Here is a 13,152-nt window from a genome sequence, read left to right as displayed (position 1 = left end):
CAAAATCTCTCTCTTGCTCCGTCGAAGTGGGATTTTTCTACAGTTGTTACATACTTGGTCATGTAGGGATATGTTTTCCCATGAACCCAGTAGGTCTACTTTACTTCAAGGGCCTACTTCACTAAGATTGCAACATGAACTAATATATCTCTTCCTCCTGAAAAATTATAAATGGGATATTGCAACTAGCCAGTGTAAAGTGATCCTGCTCTCTGTGCTCAGTTGCTTTTGATCTATCTTCATAATTCACTGTTTTTAGCATGCCTACTTTCTGAATCTCATGAACCTAATTTCGAGTTCTCTGAAAATTCAATCATATGCTAAGGGGATTTAAAATGAAAAGACATTTCTTCAACATCATCTTTTTCCCTTGATTATGTAAGGAAAATCAGCAGTCCATAAAGAACACAACAATTTATGAAAGAGGAAATGTATATACTTTATTTTGCATTTACAAAATGAAAATCAGTGTGGGAAATTTAATTACATCATTGGTAAACAATTATGAGCGTAAAGAGTCCTTGCTATCAAGATCTTTTCAGTAGCCAAATATAAGTGTTTGTTGATGACTCTGTCCTTGAACAAGAGAAGATGATGCCAGTTGGTGACATGTTGCTGTAGTGGTGAGCAAAGCCTTCTCTAACTCTTGAGGCATGTGTTCTTGGACCAATGAAATCATATACTCGAAGACAGTACTATCACAAGGCAATGTGATAGCTTCCTGGCTGGGAAGACCAAACTCTTCCTCAGGCATTCTCAAGAGCTCCATGAAGACATTTCGACTCAGATATTCCAAGGAAAACATTAACCTCTTCTTATCAGTTGTATACACAGCAAAATGGCCTTTACTAGCAACAAAACTTCTTGGATATGAGATTCGCCTTCGCTTTGCAGAAGTCATTCTCCGCCACTTCCTTGCCAATTCAATAAGCCTTTTTGTGTTGATCATGGGTGAAGATCAGAATGAGACTTTGAAAAAAAGAAAAGAACTCTTTTGTCCCAGGGACAATGTTTTAAGCAGGATTTTGAGTGTCTGCAGAAGCTAATGGCAGTTGTGATATATATATCCACAAGGAAGGCAGAACCGCTAATGTTCTCTTATCGATGTTGTGATGATTTCAAGTAAGGTCTTGTGATCATCACTCTAGAGAGGTGGTTAAGAAATTGAGTGGTTGGCCACTGTCACTTTGTTTATTATGCATTTGTTTTCTTCTTCCAGTCCAATGCATTAAAATTCCTGGACCCACACAGAAGTCTGAGGCCAGAATCCTGCCTATGTAACAAAATGGGGAAGAATACTCAGCCGACGTTGAGAGTAGGAATTTACAAGGTTTCAGATTCTGTTCAAGTGCCTAGTTCTTTTTTATTGAAAATAACTACCCTATATTTTAAGATCTTCGTTTAGTTTTAAGATTCTGTCAGGTTGGTTAATTGTATATAATATTGCCCAGGTATTTTGGTTGTCCTTGAAGAGGTGTATAGAAGAACTTGAATTAATATAAGAGGAGTCTCTCATCTCAGATTGGGAGCCAAAACTAAAATAGTTATTTAGATTTGAGTTAGGTAGTGGGACAAATTGTTAAGATATTATCTATTTTGCACACAGTTTATCACAGATTTGCTTGTTTATGGACTTTGCAAATCAAAACAAATATTAACAGTTTAAAGAACTTATAGATTATCTAACCAGTTTTATCTTTTTATCCCTAAGCGATGTAAAATACAAACGTAATTTTTTTCATACTTTGTGGATGTGAGAATCACCTAAATGTGTCATATTAAAGTCACAACTTTGGAATACTTTGACTAAATTTTGGGTGTTCCTGCTTGTTTTCTTTTTAAATTATCTATGCTAGCTACTCGAAAACATCAGCATATTAGATTCTAGAATTAAAGCATAGATATTTACAATGATAAACAAACAGAACAAGCAGTTCCTCATATGGAACAAATGAGTTAGTTTTGCAAGGCTCCATTTCTTGGAATATAGTCCCAAGAAATTTCCATGTCCTTTCTTAGCGTTTTGTGTATCTTTATAGCTAGTTCTGTTATTTAATTTACTTCAAACCAAAAGAGAGTACATAACAGTTAAGTTCGTTATAGCTAGATTTTGTCTAAAAACCAAAATAGGTGACGTAAACTAGTAAGAAAAATAAAAGAATTGACACTAATTTCGATGAAGCTTAATAGATTCATCGAAGAATTATATGTTATTTATCAACATATTGTAGTTCTTGATGAATAAGAATCTTTTTGGAAGAATGAAACATAAAAATAAAATTACAATTGAGAATTTTTTTAATTGAGAACATAGCAGAATTTGCCTCCCCAATACTAATTCTGCAGCCACCTTCAAAATATACTTCTCTCTTGGTCTAGTTATGTCTTCTTTACCTTCATAATTTTCACAGCTTACATGCAGGATTTTTTCTGAGTATTATGAATTTAATTTATGCTCCCTCATAAAATAGGTCTCAGGGTACTGGCAATATTTATCAGAAAATAAGATCATCCAGGGTTAAGATTTTTGTAGCGAAGAGCAAAATAGAGAAGGAAAATTAAGATCAAGATTTTATTATATGGAAAAAAAAAAACTTAATATACTTTACTTTCCCCTATATTTAGGACTTGCCAACTAACCAAACTGAAGAAATCCTTGTCCCAAGGCCTATCTAAATATTCTCTACTTTCATGACTTTCACAGCTTACATCCAGATTTTTTTTCTGAGTTTTATAAGTGTTTAATTTAAGTTCACTCGTTAAATAGATCGCTAGAAACTCAAAGAATTAAAATGATTTGGTAAAATTATAATCTGCATTTACCTGTTCAGGAAGTAAGTCACCATGGGCTGCTGGAAATACTAATCACAAAATGGCAATTCTCATTCACAGTCAATTCATGACAGAAAACATTTTAATCATTGATTTGCAAGATTAAAAATAAAGAATGAAAATTTTTTTTTAACAATACTTCATCAAGAACTGTGTAATCTGTTTACAGTCAATATATCTACAGTCATTTCTATCAATTTTTTTTCAGTAGCCAAATATAAGTGTTTGTTGGCTTTGTCCTGGAGCAAGAGAAGATGATGCCAGGTGGTGACATGTTGCTATGGAAGTGAGCAATGCCTTCTCCAATTCTTCAGGAATGCGTCCTTGGACCAATGAAATGACATACTCCAAGAAGGTACTATCACAAGGCAATATGATGGCTCCATGGCTGGGAAGACCAAACTCTTCCTCGGACAATCTTAAGAGCTCCTTGAAGACAATTTGAGTGAGGAATTCCAAGGGAACCATGAACCTTTTCTCATCAGTTGTATACACAACAAAATGGCCTTTATCAGCAACAAAACTTCTTGGATATGAGATTCTCCTACGCTTCGCAGAAGCCATTTTCTGCCACTTCCTTGTCAAGTCGACAAACCTTTTCGGGTTAATCATGATTGGAAATATTAGATTTATAACTTAGACAAACTAGAAGTTTTTGCTATTGAGGATATGTTTTTAAGCTGGGAATAAGTTCTATGGGAGCTCAGTGGTTATTTGTTATATATATATATATATATATATGCAGAAATCTTGCCAGGATCACTTACTGTTGTCTTCTTTGTGTTGTGCTAATTGGAAACAAGGCCATGTGATCATAAACTGGATAGATGTTTTGGATATTGAGCATATGTTTTTATTATTGTTATGCATGAATGCCCCATGTAGGACACCATCACATGGTTGTTATGCCTTTGTTTTCTTCTACCAAGAGAGTTGCATTAAAATTTTTAGGGCCACTTAGGTTAAGAAGTTGTTTTCCTTGGAGAAAAAAAAAAAATCAAACAAAATCAAATGGCATGTTCTGTTCTTGTTAAACCAAAATCCTATTGGATAAATGTGCAAGGTACAAGCGCATGTGTTTTCGTTGTGCTGTGACTTTCAATGCAAAGATATTGTCATCATCCATGTTAGACTGCATGATTCAGATACTGAATATAAAAGAGACATGGGAACCAACATAAGGAAAATAAAATAATATGATTTGCGAATTGGCTGTTTTTATTTCAAATATAACTACCTGAAAAAATCTATCCTCGTCAGATCTTCACTTGCCAAGATTCCTTTTCAAGTTTGTTATAAATGTACATAATTTTTTTCAGATAGAACAAGTAAGTTGGTTTTGCCAGGCCCCATTCTTTGGATTTTTCAAAGTCTTTTACTTATCTTTTCCTGCTGTCTTATGTATCTTCATTGTAAATTATGTTATTTAGCAATGATGTCATAGTAATTTAGTCCAAAGAAGAGTATATGTGTAAAAATACAATATAGCACAAAACTTGAAGTAGTACAAGCGATTTGGAGTTTTGCCAATGTGCATGAAGAAATTTAGAGAACTGGCTAATGTTCTCTATTTACTTGGTTTTTCTCCTCTCATCCCAACTCGTTTGGGAACTTGAACTAAATAAGAGCACAACCTTGATGGCTGCAAGCATCTGTTGGCATTCAAGGCCAAAGTAACAACTCATTCTACATAGTCAGATCAGGGCATAAACTACAACATTAGTACAAATTAATCAGCCATAAAAACCTGGCAATACTACGACAAGCACTCAGCCCTGAACTTCCCACTCTGGGAATTAGGCTTAATGTCCCAGGGGCATGTATGTAAGTTCAGCAGAATAAGTATCTTTTACCTTTCCGAGCCTAACCTATGCTCTCTTAAGATTACTGCTCACTGGTACAACTTATTTGAAGAGATTTCAATATAATTCTTAAAGCCAACAGTTTTCCAGAGCCTCTGGGAATCATTTTTAACAGAACTTTCTAAATTTTATTTCATCAGTAAGCAGTTTGAGATTAATTGCAAAAATATAATTTGTTTCTAACATGCAAAAGAAATTTCAGGAAAGTTCAAAGGACTTGATCCTTTATGTTTTCTGTTGATATGCAATACTGATTCATGCCTTAGAGTTGCTATTTTACACAGAAAATTTCTTTTGAATTGTCAAATTATACATGGTGCATAAACTATATGAACACAGTTGAGATTATGATACAATTCAGTAGCCAGAGACTGAATGTTGGCCTGTATGTACTTGAAGTAAAGAGGCAGATAATGAGCAGTGACTGGCAGTAATCAAATGGAGCAGAACTTTCTCGAGACCTTTACTTACACCTTGTTGAATGATGAGAGGCTATTTTATCCATGAAAACTGCATCACATTGCAAAGTAATAAAGCCATCATTTGATAGTCCAAACTCCTCCTCGGACACCTTTAAGAACTCAAGGAAGGTGTTATTGTTGAGATACATTAAGGGAAACACAAAGTGCTTTTCATCAGTGGTATAGACTACAAAATGATCTTTCTCAGCTACTGACGGTTTATTAGAATATCCCACGTTTACATCTTCCATCTTCTGGTCTTCCTTTGCCAGCCTGACCATTAGCTTCTTGGGGTTTATCATGCTGCCTAATTACCTAAACCTTAAACTTTAACCTGTATATTTGCGACTCATGAATGGATGACTTAGAATGAGAGAGCACAAGGAATATGGTTAACATGATCTGCAACTTGGCTTCTTCCTCTTTCAAACTAAGCTACTTGAGTAAAATTAGGAGAGTGCTCATAAGAAAATTAACAGCAACTCTGAGAAAATATCCCTGAAGAACAATTTTATATCACCAGATACTTTTTCTAGATGAAGATCATCTGGAGAAAAGATTCTTGTAGCAAAAAGTGAAATAGAGTGAAAATTAAGATCAAGATTTTATTATATGGAAAGAACATAACAAACTTCACTTTCCCCTATTTTTAATTACTGATTTACAAGATTAAAAACAAAGAATGAAAATTTTATTATAACAATACTTCATCAGGAAGTGTATAATCTGTTTACAGTCAATTTATCTACAGTCATTTCTATCATTTTTTTCAGTAGCCAAAAATTAGTGTTTGTTGGCTTTGTCCTCGAGCAAGAGAAGATGATGCCAGGTGGTGACATGGAGCAATGGAAGTGAGCAAAGCCTTCTCCAATTCTTCAGGAATGCATCCCTGGAACAATGAAATGACATACTCCAAGAAGGTACTATCACAAGGCAATGTGATGGCCCCCTGGCTGGGAAGACCAAACTCTTCTTCAGACAATCTTAAGAGCTCCCTGAAGACATTTTGAGTGAGGTATTCCAAGGGACCATGAACCTTTTTTCATCTGTTGTATACACAACAAAATGGCCTTTATCAGCAACAAAATTTCTTGGATATGAGATTCTCCTGCGCTTTGTAGAAGCCATTTTCTGCCACTTCCTTGCCAATTCAACAAGCCTTTTCGAATTTATCATAATTAGAAATATTAGATTTAGAACTTGGACAAACCGGAAGTTTTTGCTATTGAGGATATGTTTTTAACTTTGGAATAAGTTCTATGGGAGCTCAGTGTTTAGTTGTTATATTTATACACGAGTCTTGCCGGGATCACTTATTGTTGTCTTCTTTACGTTGTGCTAACTGGAAACAAGGCCATGTGATCATAAAATAGATAGATGGTTTGGATGTTGAGCACTGTAGGACTCCAGCACTTGGTTTCTATGCCTTTGTTTTCTTCTGCCAAGGGGGTTGCATTAAAAGTTTTAGGGCCACTTAGGTTAAGAAATTATTTTCCTTGGAGAAAACAGAAATCAAACAAAATCAAATGGTTATTCAAACTATGTTCTGTTCTTGTTAGACCAAAATCCTATTGGATAAATGTGCAAGGTACAAGCCCATGTGCTGTGACTTTCAACGCAAAAATATTGTCATCATCCATGTTAGACTGCATGATTCAGATACTAACTATAAGAGCAACATGGACACCAACATAGGGAAAATGAAATAATATGATTCGAATCAGCTGTTTCTCCTTTGAATACAACTACCTGAATATATTTGTCCCCTTCAGATCTTCACTTACCAAGATTCCTTCAAGTTTGTTATAGTTGTATATAATATTACTCAGATAGAACAAGTGAGTTAGTTTTTGCCAGACCCCATTCTTTGGATTTTCCAGAGTCTTTTGATTTATTTTTTCTTACTATCTTATGTATCTTGGTGTTAAGATCTCATAGTGAATTCTGTTATTTGTCAATGCACATAATTTAAACCAAAGAAGAGTATACGAATAAAATACAGTTTAGGAAAAATCTAGTAGTACAAGGGATTTGGAGTTTTGCCTATGCACTAGAAGAAATCTAGAGAATTGGTTAATGTTCTCTATTTACTCTTTTTTTCTCCTCTCATCCCACCATGATTGGGAATTTGGGAACTTGAATTAAATAAGAGCACAACCTTGGTGGCTCCAAGCATTTGCTGGCAATCATGGCCAAGGCAGGTTGCAACTCATTCTACATAGGCATATCATGGCATAAACTACAACTTTAATATGAATTAATCAGCCATAAAACAAGGCTATACAAAGACAAGCACGCAACCGGTAACTTCCCGTTTTGGGAATTAGGCTTAATATCCAGAAGGCATGTAAGTTCAGCAGAATGAGTATCTTTTACCTTTCTGAGCCTAACTTATGTTCTCTTAAGATTATACTCACTGGTACAACTTATTTGAAGAGATTTCAATATAATTCTTTAGGCCAATGGTTTTCCAGAGCCTCTGGGGAATCATTTTTAACAGAACTTCCTAAATTTAAATTCCTCATTAGGCAGTTTGAGATTAATTTCAAAAATATTTTTTGTTTCTATCATGCAAAAGAAATTTCAGGAAAATTTCAAGGAATAGATCCTTTACGTTTTTTGTTGATATTCAATACTGATTCATGCTTTATTGTTACTATTTTACACTGAAAAATTCTTTTGAATTATCAATATATACATGGTGCATAAACTATATAAACACAGAAATATTTCCAATCATTTACAGAACCCAGTTGACATTAGAATACAATTCAGTAGCCACAGACTGAATGTTGGCCTATATGTACTTGATGAAAAGAGGCAGATAATGAGCAATGACTGGCAGTAATCAAATGGAGCAGGACTTTCTCGAGACCTTTACTTACACCTTGCTGAATGAAAGAGGCTATTTTATCCATGAAGACTGCATCACATGGCAAAGTAATAGGGCCATCACTTGATAGTCCAAACTCCTCCTCGGACAACTTTAAGAGCTCAAGGAAGATGTTATTGTTGAGATAGATTAAGGGAAACACAAAACGCTTTTCATCAGTGGTGTAGACCACAAAATGGCCTTTCTCAGCTACTGACGGTTTATCAGAATTACCCGCATTCACTTCTTCCATCTTGTAGCTTTTCCTCGTTAGCCTGACCACTAGCTTCTTGGGGTTTAACATGTTGTCTGACAACCTTAAACACTAAACCTTACTTAAATTGTATATTTGCAACTCGTGAATAGATAACTTAAAACAAGAAAGCACAAGTGGTTTAATAGCTGTTAAGTGGATGGAATATGGTTAATTAGCATAGCTTATCTATATATATGACACTTGGAAGAACTGTACTTACGTGATACAAGAATTGTTATTTGTTACTCCAAAACCTATGCTGGCATACGTAGAAATCGGCTAAAGGAAAATAAAATAACATGATAAGCAAATTGGCTGCTTTTCTTTAAAAAAGTCAACTACTTGAATAATATGGAATAAATTTGTCCACTTCACAATTTCAACTCTCTGAGAGTCCTTCAAGTTCATTATAATTTTGTACATAATCTTCCTCAGATAGAACAACCGAATTTTGCAAGGCCCAATACCCGGGATTTTTCCTAAATATTCTACCAGCGTTTTCCTACTGTCTTATGTATCTTCATAGTGAATTCTGTTATTTAACAATAAACTTAATTTGACCAAAAAATGGTACATAGCAATAAAATACAAATTTGCAGTTTCGCACAAAGCTGCAAAGAAGTTTAGAAGAATTGGTTAATGTTCTATAGTAGGACATTGATTAGGACTAAAACTAAATGAGAGAACAACCTTGATGGCTCCAAGCATCTGCCTGCACCCAAAGACTCTGGCAGGTTGCAACTCATTCTACATAGTCATACCATGGCACAAAGTACTGCATTTATCTAAATCAGCCACAAAACAAGGCTGTTGGATAACGAGACAGAAACAGTAAGAGCAAAAGCTTGAGGTGTGATTATGAATCATAGTCCTTTAGGATTTTATTCACAGAAAGAATAATCTTCCTGGATTCAACAAGCTCTTCTAAATTTTACAAGAGCAGAAACAGCTTTAAACAATGTGAACATCAGAAGAAGGAAATTAATGATATATAGTTAGGAACTTAGTTTTAACAGAAATCAAGTCAAAAAACATGGAGTAAGTATTTTATTTCGCCTGGTTTGCACAACTCAAGTTTTTGGTTCAATTCTTGTGCGTGTGCGACCACCCCTCTTGTCTAGCCCTTTACAAGCTCATGAAACAAAGTTTGTTCATAAATCTCTTGAAAAACTTATATAAACAATGTGTGATTCAAATCATTCATAAATAACATCCCGCAGCTGTGAACTTTCCATTATAGGAAATAGGCTTAATGTCCACAGGGATTGAAATTTCAGCAGAATGAGTATCTTTCTCTTACTGAGCCAATCTCTGACTTTTTGTCCTCCTAGGAATAATTATCACTTGTTCTACTTATATGAAGAGATTTCAATATAATTCTTAAAAGCCAATGGTTTTCCAGAGCCTCTGGGAATCATTTCAAACAGTAATTCTTAATTTTGAAATCCTAATAAAACAGTTTGAGATAATTAACCGCAAAATGATTGATTTGTTTCTAACATGAATATAGCATGAGATCGGATCCGATATGCACAATAATTTACGAAAAGTTTCGAGTTGATCCTTAATGTTTTATCTGATGCTATACAGATTCTTTCTTTTTGTAACAATGTTACAGTGAAAACTTCTTTTGAATTATCAGAAGATACATGGTGCATAAACCATATACACAGAAATTCCAATCATTTACAGAACCCAGTTGGGATTAGAATACAATTCAGTAGCCACAGACTGAAAGTTGGCCTATATGTACTTGATGGAAAGCTGACGATAATGAGCAGTGACTGGCGGTAATCAGATCAAGCAGAGCTTTCTCAAGACCTTTACTTACACCTTGTCGGATGAGTGAGACTATTTTAGCCATGAAGCCTGCAGCACATGGCAATGTAATAGGGCCATCACTTGATATTCCAAACTCCTCCTCAGACACCTTTAAGAGCTTAAGGAAAACGTTGTTCTTGAGATACATTATGGGTAACACAAAGTGCTTTTGATCAGTGGTGTAGACAACAAAATGGCCTTTCTAAGCTACTGATGATTTAGTAGAATTACCTGCATTCACTTCTTCCATCTTCTAGCTCCTCCTCACCACCCTGATTATGAGCCTCTTGGGGCTTATCATGCTGCCTGACACTAAAATTAGGGACTTGTGAATGAATGACTTCAGATTAAGAGAAGAACTCTATATACAGTTCAGAAGGAACAACTATATATATGACTCAGAAGGTACTCCAAAACCGATGCTGGCATAGTGGATATATCGATACATGTTCTGAGACCAAAGATACCATGATGTTCTTGCTAGAATAGTCAACTGTACTTGTAAACAACAGCTGTACAGGTTACATCAACCTCTTTAAGATGTTGAGAATAGATATTGACAATGTGCAGGAAATTGAACAAGAAATTTGTTAGTCAAGTTTTATTACTAGGGAATAAACTATGTAAATGATAAGCATACAAATAAAAGCATGACCAGAAAAGGAATCAACTGCAAATAGCAGTCTGAGTATCTGAATTTTAGCTAAGAGTTTATATTTATATTTATTTATTCTTGCTTCAGAAGTCAGACCAAGTACTCAAAGTGATGTTAGAAACAACAAAATGAAAAAAAAATTAACATGGATTATCATAATGAGCTAAGTACTAAACAATTCTCTTCAGTTCATAAGTGATGAAATTGCCAGGATTCAACAAGTACTAATAATGTGGAATTCCAGGACTGATGATAAAGAAAGAAAAAAATAACAATTACTCTAAATACAACTCAACTAACCCACAAGAGAACAAGGGACAGAAATATAAGCATTTTATACAGGGAAAATTAGAGAAGTAAAACCAGTAAAATTCTAAAACAGAAGATAGTAGCAAATTTTGTAATTGCTTTGTCTTTGGATGATTTTCCAAGAGCAGACCTTTGTTCTACTTTAGAAAATATAAGTGGGAAAGTGGTTTCTATATGAAGGCTATACCATTATAAAATGTTAAGTAAACGAAGCGCATTTCCAAACACTTCAAAACAAAGCAACCCAAGACCTATATTAAACTTTGATCTGAAAACAAATCCACTGATTTGTTTCATTATTTCATATGGTCCGAATTTATCTCTTTGTTATCGTGCTTATATTTGCTACATAAAATGAAATCTGGCTTACACGTATCAGTTGTCTTTTTTTTTCCTTTTAGTGTTGAGGCTATTACAAGAGAAAATTCCCCACCTGGGAAGGGAGCTTATAGAATTTATGATGCCTTTTAGTGCTTCAACCATTCATATCTTTAAAAATTGTGGTTTCTGTTGCCAGTGATACAATTAGTGCAATATGTAAGTCGCAAAAGACCAGGTTGAGGTGGGTGGCATGTAGAAAATCAAGCCAACCAAGAAATTTGGTCGGTCTGAGGCGCACTTTTATGAGCACTTTCATTTGCAAGGCAGCACAAAATTAGCACTTTAATTCACCTTTCACTTCCAAAACCTCCCATTTGCTCACACTTAGTGCACATCACAGTGGATGAATTCCTAGTCAGGTCACTCTAGAAACTCAACTACCGAAGAAAATTTGAACTTCTGAATGCCCAACGTTTGAGTTTTTTAATAAAATTACAGCATATTTATGCATGAAGTTGCAGTTGCTGCATCGTTGGATATGTTTAATGTATTACCATCAAATACCAAATTGTTATGTCATGGAAAACAAATATAATCATTAAACGTTCATCTTTCATCATGCATTTTCAAACATTCTTTTTAACAACTATTAGAATTTCCGCAGGGCCAGGTAAAGCCTTGCAAGACATATGCAAGTTGGTTTGATTTTGTCTGGTTTTGTGTATTCTGCATACTATCTGTTGCAAGATTTACGCATGGCAGAGACATTGGTTCTCTGGGTGAGACTTTTTGGTTCACAGTCAATCTATTGTTGAATTTACAGAAAAGAAATTGATCGGCATAAGAATGTAATTGTTGGCTAATATTAATTATATCAAAAGCTGGCAATGAACTTGTAAGGGTACTGATGCCTTATCTTTGAAGGCAATGTAGCTGAATCTTCAAAATAAAGGGTTGAACAAGATGGCATTGTGCTGGATCAGCTCTTGGTTAGCTGGATAATTATGATTGAAAGTGTCACCATGGACCAAAAAGTGTGAACACCATGTCTAGGCAGGCAGCTGTAAGCAATACCTTCAAGTGGAGAATTTACAGCGCATTGTGGTTTACACCAATGATCCAACTGCAACCTGTTTTCCTGGAAAAAGACAGTCTGGAAGCCAACAAGCTTTGACTTGAATAGAAACCTCCGTAAAAATTATTAAGACCTTGACAAGTAGGTAGTGGATCCATAAAGAACCATTTGTTCAAATTCTAACTCCCAAAAAACAGAAAGATCAACAATTTCCTTGTAAACACAGATTAATAACAAGATTAGGATAAAGAAAACACAGATTAATATTAAGATTAGGATAAAGAAAGCACAGATTAAGTCTCCTTAGAACATGGCTAGCTGTTGAGTTATGATAATATTCTTGCTGGGTGAGTGGGACTTGTACATAATTTGTTATTATCTTCCACACTAAATAACAAGCAATACAATCATCATCATTTCACCAAACTTATCTAATTCAATTCTTCCTTTTTTTTCTTCTTACTGGGACCATGCACTTATGCAACTTTGATTAAGCCCACAAAATGTCTACCTTTATGTTGATCAAGTATTATCATATTATTAATATCTTAATTGACCTCACAACCCCCTGCATTAACAAATAAACAACCTCTCTCAATCAGATAAACTGTATGATTCCATAGCTACTTTTCACTTTCCCTGGTAGCAAACCTAAGTAATTGTAATTGTTAAAATGCTCTAAATTTAA

General features: G+C 34.7%; 2 protein-coding genes and 1 pseudogene across 2 annotated transcripts; all 3 read right to left on the bottom strand.

Moving 5' to 3' along the window:
• Window positions 1–418: 418 nt before the first annotated feature.
• LOC123226681 (auxin-responsive protein SAUR64-like) lies at window positions 419–1,078 on the bottom strand. The gene has a single exon (XM_044651203.1). The coding sequence runs from the start codon at window positions 947–949 to the stop codon at window positions 539–541; it is 411 nt and encodes a 136-aa protein (XP_044507138.1). The 5' UTR covers window positions 950–1,078; the 3' UTR covers window positions 419–538.
• Window positions 1,079–2,860: 1,782 nt separating this feature from the next.
• Window positions 2,861–3,518, bottom strand: LOC123226679 (auxin-responsive protein SAUR62-like). Its single transcript, XM_044651202.1, has one exon. The coding sequence runs from the start codon at window positions 3,442–3,444 to the stop codon at window positions 3,037–3,039; it is 408 nt and encodes a 135-aa protein (XP_044507137.1). The 5' UTR covers window positions 3,445–3,518; the 3' UTR covers window positions 2,861–3,036.
• Window positions 3,519–5,746: 2,228 nt separating this feature from the next.
• On the bottom strand, window positions 5,747–6,390 carry LOC123228466 (annotated as a pseudogene).
• Between the last annotated feature and the right edge of the window lie 6,762 nt (window positions 6,391–13,152).

Source organism: Mangifera indica, chromosome 10 (genome assembly GCF_011075055.1).
Source record: "Mangifera indica cultivar Alphonso chromosome 10, CATAS_Mindica_2.1, whole genome shotgun sequence".
Classification (NCBI taxonomy): domain Eukaryota; kingdom Viridiplantae; phylum Streptophyta; class Magnoliopsida; order Sapindales; family Anacardiaceae; genus Mangifera; species Mangifera indica.
The sequence above is the reverse complement of the archived record's forward strand: the minus strand, read 5'-3'. Positions and strand labels throughout refer to the sequence as shown.